The following is an 8227-nucleotide window of genomic DNA, read 5'->3' as shown; positions in this document are numbered from 1 at the left end:
AGAACCCAGGTCCTCTTAGCTTCAAAGACAGTACCTTTCCAGCATACTATGGTGCACACTATGCACCTGAATAAGTGATACTAAAATAAGAGTGTTCCAAAAGTCTCAGTGCATTTTTAAGCTATTAAGGTTTGCAAAGCAAGTTAGTCCTTTCATCAAAATCACCCTGTGAATTCTGTGGTCTAAGTGAGGAACCCAGGGTCCATAGGTGAAATGATTGCTTGTGGTCACACAATTGGAAAGAGGCATAGTTAGGATACAGGCCTACATTTGGTAACTACAGAATTGATGCCTGTGGGGATTTGTCATTGCTGCCTTTATAATTTTAAGAACCACCTGAATCCAAATTAAGAAATTAGTGGGACCCCTGTATTAGTTTCTGACCAAGCTCCCTTTCCCCATGCCCATAAATTTCATGTATGAACTATTTCTAGTAACTTAAATATATCAGAGAAGACAAGACAAAAACCCCACCCAAAATGCTTGGTCATGAAGAGAGGCTCTTAACTGAAATTCTGATTTATATTTTTCCATGACTCCCAGGCACACTCCCAGGCACAATCCCAAGTTTGATTACCTAAGTCAGAAGCATGTCTGCTACACCCATCTTTCACTGAAGGAAAATTCCTGTGGTAAGCTTTAAGAAGTTGAAGCATTCCAGAATTGTATTTTCACAGGAAAAGTATGAACATGCATACTTCTCAATTCCTTTTATTTAATTTTCTTTTCAAAAGCAGGCATAGGATACAATCACAATGCTACAAAGATGATGCGACAAAAGTTTCCAAAAGTTAAATCCGGGGGCTATGATTCTTTTTTTTTTTTTTTTTTGGTTTGGTGTTTAAAAGGAAAAAAAAAAGATATCTGATAAAATATCTGTATAATGATTATGTAAGCTGTGCATTTCATAATTCATTCAAAACCATTCCCAATAAAATTTATAGATGAGGGGCAGATAGAAGACAAGACTAAACCCCCTGGCATAACATCTCAGTGCTTCTTCAAAGTGCTTTACAAAATGTTCTACAGTATCCTCACAACACAGTTGGGGATTTAGGGAGGCCCAAAAACTTTGCAGACATTCCAAGGCAAGAGTAAAGAGCCAAATGCTAGACCAAACTAATTTATAAATTCAGATGTGCCTGGCTCTGCTCTGATCACTGGAACCTCGGACATGAGAAATCTCTATAAAATCTAATGTTTAAGCAAGTATCAGTAAGTCAATGCATTGTTTATAATTATCTCCATTTTCCTACAAAGGATAGCAGAAGGCTTGATCATCAACAGCAGCATTCTTTCCTAAAATGTAATTTGGCTACTCATTTTATGTATTGTTAAGAATTTTTAGTTAGGTATAAGGTCATAAAAATTGAGTCACTGAAGATTACTATGGCTCAGCTTTATATATAGGCTACCCTTTATTTTATTTTTATTGGTGTACCCATATATTCATCAGTTGACCCCAGACCCCTTTACTTTCTGATGGATAAAAGAAATGTTTATTTGGTGTGTACTTTAAATTTGCAGTAAAATCACTGACACTACAGATAAAGATGATAATTGTATGATTCCTCTTCCACGTGGCATTTCTTTACTCCTACTTCCATAGGAAATATTTGTGTCTGTAATAGAGGTCTTGCCTGACGAAATGCACCAGGCTTTATGGATGAGCTGTTTTTGAACTTAAAAATATTTTAATCTGAATAGTGTAAAGAGAAATAATCCATAGAATGTTTAATTTGGGGACTTGCAGGACGGTAGAAAAATGGAGATTGGCACAATTAGGTATCCATGCCAAGGGAATGTAATATGCTGAAGAGATTATATTTGAATAGGGACATGTATGCATAGAGTATGATTTAAGGTTAGAAAGGGGGAAATGGCGAATTCTTACCTGAAGCGGGAATAAGAATTAAGAAAAAAATTATTGTTTGAAATGGGAAACCAACCTCATAAACCTTGATTATGTCAATAAAATGAAATGTAGAAAATCTCCATGGGAGAGAATTTTTTTTTCTTAGCAAATTATCCAATTTGAGAAACTTCACATTTTTCCCCATATAGAAGAGATGCCATGATTCTTCATACTCTCAATTATTTACATCTTCCAAAGTTTACTTTTAACATCCACTTTTGCCTTCTATATTCAAATATTTCAATTACCATGTGTAAACTTAAAACTATTTCACCTTAAAACAGTTTATTTAAAAATATATATATTTATATATTCTCTCCAATTCAGAATAATAGGATAGAACTTCCCACAATGTAACAAAATCTTTATATAAAATATTTATGCATTCAGTCTCATTTAAACAAGTCTAATGAATGGAAATATTTACTCTATATAAATTTTATATATTTTTTTCACACTTTAAAAAACATGCTGTGCTTTAAAACTAGATTGTAACAAACCAATATTTGAAAATGAAATGGCATGCACATTCTAGTTTTAAGGGTCCACAGCCAACATGAAAGAGTGCAGATTCAATAAATCAATTCTGTTAAAGGTGAGAGAAAAGGGGCAGGAGAAGAGAAGAGAGAGAATTTAGTTTTCATACAGTGATAGGCCAAAGGCCACTCTTCAGCTTCCCATGATAGTGTTTTATAATTGTGGTCCTAATTTTCCAAACATTTCTATGTTGTCCCTAGAGAAAGGAACAATGAAATGTCTACTTCCTTCATTGAAATGTTAGGTGATATATTTTAATTATCACACGCTCTCTCTATAGATGTAGATAGATATAGATATAATATACAATCTATATATATCTATAGATATAGAGACCGACCAGTTAGAAGCTACATAATTTCTTTACTCTAAATATCTTTAACATTGTAGCATACTGTAGTTGTATACAACATGCAATTTTCTGGGATGGTGATGAATACAAAATAAATGAGCCCACAAAATTCTATTTTTGTACAAGATTGAATTTAAAAAATAAATTCAATTTAGTTTTTAGGCCCCTTCTTCCCAAGTATCAGTTCTCATTAGTACACAACTGAAATAATACATACAGCCATGTCCTTGAAAACAGTATAGAAAAATTTAAGATATATCTACAGTATGTTTTAGTTTTTTTCAAAGTTTGTGATAACTCTTGAATACTTGTATTATGTATGAAAATGTAAAAGATAGAGATGACCCCCCCCTCCCCCCACAAAAACAAAATAGAACAAAACTGAGCCAGGATACAAACAAGGCAAAACAAAGCTTCATAGCACTTAATGAGAGTAATACCAAGTCACTGAATAATACTGAGGTTTGTAAAAAGGGCTGGATGAAAAATTACCAGTACACATTGAAGTTATCTTAGTTCTCATACTATCAATTACTGTTCCTGGTAACCAACCTTTCCTGCCAAAAAAACAAAACCCATTCACTATACATTCAAAATAGGCTGACATTGCTATAACTATTATGTGTAAAAATAGTGCTCTATTTTTCTTCCACAAAGCAAATTTGTATTCTAAGAGCTGGTAAACATTTGTTTTCCTTTATCATTTTAAATATATAGAGTGGGCTGAGACTCGGGGGGGGGATAGGGGAAGAGAGGTGGAAGTAAAGGACTTAAATTAAGGCATTCAAATGGCAAAGTAGGGTTGTCCATCATGAAGCAATATTAAATTGATATGATTAACTTCAAAGTTTTCATTACATTAACTGCTCAAACACATTGACATGCAGCTTTTTTGGATATATATATGTATATATATGAATGAATAATATTAACTTCAACATTATGGCTTTATACAAGTGCATAGTTGCAACTGCAATAAGTAATGGTATCTGATCAATGTGTATAAAAAATAAAGTGGAAAGTCTTAAAAATCCTCTTGAAGTATTACAGTACTATATATATAGATACACACACAGTATAATGGTCACTTCTTAAGGATTCAGTCTATATATACCACTATGGTAGAATCTTTCCCAATCCCGAATTCTTCTGGTAACCTTAATATGCTGGTGAAATCTCTCCAGTGAAGCTGAATGATAATCGCTTTTATTTCAACTCTTCTCAGTCCTCTTGTGAAATGTAGTGTCGTCCAACAGAGTTTTGCAGAACAAGACTTTGGAGGGAGGTATCCCTACAGTATCTTTATTCTGTTGCCAATGACTCTTGGTTTAATCAGTCACCTTAAAAGATCTGAGGAAACCTCTCTAAGATTACTGATTTATATTGCAGTCCCCCAAAAAAGTAAACCACTGATTTATACATATACACACATATATATATGTGTGTGTGTATGTATGTATATGTGTGTATGTGTGTGTATATATATATATACATATATATATATATATATATCAATCTCTCAGGAAAATATAGCTTCTTTCTTTCATTTAATAAATTTGGGGATATCACATTCCAGTCTTGTTCATAACAGGCAGAAAATGATCACCATGGATAGTGACTGCATTCACAGAAGGCAGTTAGCTGAGGAGGAAAAAAAAAAGATTTGTCACTGTCAGGAGTTGCCTTGTCAAACTATAGTTATCTCCAAATTCCTTCTAAGCCCACCTAATTTAAAAGATATTCTGACACATCACTATATGTATACCTTCTTCAAAAAAAATTATACCTTACCATCAGTGGGCATAGTTATTAAGCCCTTAGTGGGACTAATTTTCACAAACCCCACTTAATACTAATATTACAAGTTAAATAGTAGAGTACTGTCATGATTGATGTGGTGGCAACAATTTGAGGGTTTGCAAAATTAAATCTATTATGGCAACACAAGCTGTATTAATGTTAACTAATAAATATAAAAATATACATCAAAATGAACAAGAAAATATCCCAATTTTACCCAGTATAATTTTAATTACGTGCTACGGTGAAATATGCTCTAATTCTTCCAAACTAGGTTGGAGCTGAAAAGATAAATGTTAAGATTATTATCTCTTAGACAAACATAGCAATGATTATTTGAATTACTTTATTTTTACATGACAGCAATGGGGACAATCAGCGTTACTGCTTGAATTATTCTCCAAGTACAGAATTATAAGACAAGCCAGCAAACACTTCACACCACTACAAAAAAGCCAAGTCAGAAAAGGGTATTTCACAGCACTGTCAAGAAATGGAAAGCTCTTGCAGTTTCAACCTTGCAAGTCTGAAGAAAAGGGGACAGGGAGAACATGCTATTTTCACAGATGAATTCAACAGCAAATAGAAGAAAACAATTTTACTTTCCCCTTCAAAACAACTTCGAATGGGCAGTAGTTATTGAATTACCTTTTATTATAATTTTTTTAAAGAGATTCTACTCCAAGTTGCCATTCCAAGTACATTAAAATATATCAAATGCACCTGTATGTTATTTGACTTTTTAAAAGTTTAGTTGAAACATTTTCTGAAATTTAACTTTTAAAAACTAACTTTTCAATAATATTTTAAAATATGTGGGGGGGGGGGGGGGGAAGACTAGGGAACATAAAAGCCCAAATCCAAACCACATGCTCTAGGCAGAAAGGAAAGCATCCATTTCTCATTTGAATTACCCCATTCATTTCTTCAGAAATCAAAAACACCGTCATCATCATCACCATCATCATCAATATCATCAAATGACCAATCCCAGTCCTTAAATGCCAAATCAAGCAGTCTGTAATAGGAGGTTTACATATTGACACTTGGCTATACTCTGCATTTGAACGACCCCATTATAAAATCGTCATATATGATAGTCATGTAAGCATTTTCTTTAACACTTCACTTCCTTATCAATCACAATTTAAAATATGCATATAATTCATACAGATATTAGGTAGAAATCTGTGGTTATTAAAAAATCTGCAACTTTCCAAGAGACAGTCTTTATGTTCAATTCTGGGCCCAATTCGTTGTTCATTTGCAGTATCTTTCCAAGGTACAGATAGATATTCTGATGGACAGGCTCTATGGTTTGTCCATTCAATTGCATGCCATATTCCATCCTCCTTACACTCTTCTTAAGCTCTTACAATCTGGTTTCCAACCTTATCAGTCCACCAAAGTTATCATTGATCTCTTGTCAAATACAATGGCCTTTTCTCAAACCTCATTCTTCTTAACCTCTTTGCAGCCTTTGACACTGTTGATTACTCTCTACGTTTTCAGACTTCTCCTGGTTTTCCTTCTATCAAATGGTTCCTCTTCATTCTTCTCATCCAGATCATGCAATCTCCCTCTTTACTACTTCATTTGGTAATCTCATCAGCAATCACAGATTTAATTATCAAATCTATGTTGACAATTCTCAAATCAACCGATAGTGCCCTAACCTCTCTGCTGACTTGATCTTGAATCTCCAGCTGCCTTTCAGACATCTCGAACTGGATTTCCAGTAGATATTTCAAACTCAACACATCCAGAACTGAGCTCATTACCTTTCTCTTTAACTTCCCTATTACTATAGATGGAAACACAATCCTCCCAGTCCCTCAGTCTCTAAACTAGGTGTCATCCTCAACTTTTCACTATCCTTCACCCTCCAATATTTAATCTGTTGCCAAGATCTGCAGTAGATTTTACCTTTGCAACATCTCTCAAATACAACCCCTTCTCTCCTCTGACATTGCTAATACTCTGGTGCAAGCCCTCACTACCTCACACCTGCAATAGCCTGCTGGTGGGTCTGCCTTACTCAAGTGTCTCTCCTCATTTTTTTTTTGGTGAGACAATGGGGTGAAGTGACTTGCCCAGGGTCACACAGCTAGTAAGGGTCAAGTGTTTGAGGCCAGATTTGAATTCAGGTCTTCCTGAATCCAGGGCCGGTGCTCTATCCACTGTACCATCTAGCTGCCCCTTAGCGTCTCCTCATTCTCATCTGTCTTCCATTCGGCCACTAAAGTGATTTTACTAAAGCACAGGTCTGACCTGGAGGACACTCCAGTGGCTATTGCCTCCAAAATCAAATACAAAATCCTCTGTTTAGTATTCAAAGCCCTTTATAACCTAGACCTCTGCCAACCTTATTTCCTGCCCCATGCTCTTCAATTCAGTCACATTGGTCTCTTGGCTATTCCACAAAGAAGACACTCTGTTTCTTGGCTCCGATTATTTTCTCTGGTTATCCCCTATGCCTGAAATACTTTCCCTCCTCATCTGCTGACTGGTTTCCCTGGCTTCCTTTAAGTCCTAAAATTCCATTTTCTTTGTTTTTTTTTTTTGTTTGTTTTGTTTTGTTTTGGGTTTTTGCTAGGCAATGGGGTTAAGTGACTTGCCCAAGGTCACACAGCTAATAAGTGTCAAGTGTCTGGTCTGAGACCGGATTAGGTCCTCCTGACTCCAGGGCTGGTGCTCTATCCACTGCGCCACCTAGCTGCCCCTAAAATCCCATTTTCTACAAGAAGCCGTAATGTCTCTTAATTCTAGTGCCTTCTCTCTTTTAATTAATTGTCTGTACATATTGCTTGTTGACTCCTCCATTAGATTTTGACAAACTTAGTGACAGGTAATGTCTTTTGTCTCTTTTTGTATCCAGTAGGCACTTAATAAATGTTTACTGACCAAATGATATTTTGGATAGTAGCCACTACTAATCAAATCAAATGACAACATATGTAAATCTGTGAAAACCTTAAAGCACTATATAAATACTATTGTTTTTTTCCCCACTTGTGTGCCAAACTCTTCAGAATGATTATAGGTTTCACTTTAGAGATAATGCAATATTCTGGGAGTTGATACAATCAGCACAACGTCAATCACAAACAGGAACATCCTGACTTTTTCATCCAAAGGAATTCCTCTTCCACTTGGCATCTGCTCGGGATATCATTCTTGACAATGGTGAGCACCTCTGGTGAATATATTTTTTAATAAGATTATCTCTGTTCTTATGTATCTTTCAAGGAATCTTACATAATTTTGGCATATACATGGAAGACACCTTGTTTGAAGTGAGATTTAACTCCCAAGGAATCAAATGCTCTTTTATAGTCAAAAACAACAAGTACAGTTGATTCTTACATTCTCTATATCTTTCCATCAACTGTGTGACGGAAAGAAAAAGTCTATTAATAGACTATTGAGTATGAAAGTCTGCTTCTTCCCTCCTAATGCTTAAATTCAAGAACATCCTTAATGTGTGTATACATTATTCTCAATGTTATATAGCCATATAGGTCAACAGTTACTTTTGTTTCCTTTGTTGTTTCTTTTTGTGCTGTGCTCAGATTTTTTTCCCCATATCTTTTTAATTTTTCCTGTTTTTAAATACCTTGAGA

At 34.9% G+C, this 8227-nt stretch overlaps 1 protein-coding gene across 3 annotated transcripts in view; it reads right to left on the bottom strand.

Moving 5' to 3' along the window:
* Positions 1–663: 663 nt before the first annotated feature.
* The window catches only part of ROCK2 (Rho associated coiled-coil containing protein kinase 2), a 164575-nt gene continuing 157011 nt past the window's right edge, over positions 664–8227 (bottom strand). For all 3 annotated transcript variants that reach the window (XM_027865498.1, XM_027865499.1, XM_027865500.1), the window contains exon 32: positions 664–4445. In XM_027865498.1, coding sequence (XP_027721299.1) covers positions 4442–4445 — 4 coding nt within the window. In that variant the 3' untranslated portion in view covers positions 664–4441. The remainder of the gene's footprint in view (positions 4446–8227) is intronic.

This window comes from Vombatus ursinus, unplaced genomic scaffold, assembly GCF_900497805.2.
Source record: "Vombatus ursinus unplaced genomic scaffold, bare-nosed wombat genome assembly UNPS02014778.1, whole genome shotgun sequence".
Taxonomy (NCBI): Eukaryota; Metazoa; Chordata; class Mammalia; order Diprotodontia; family Vombatidae; genus Vombatus; species Vombatus ursinus.
The sequence above is the reverse complement of the archived record's forward strand: the minus strand, read 5'-3'. Positions and strand labels throughout refer to the sequence as shown.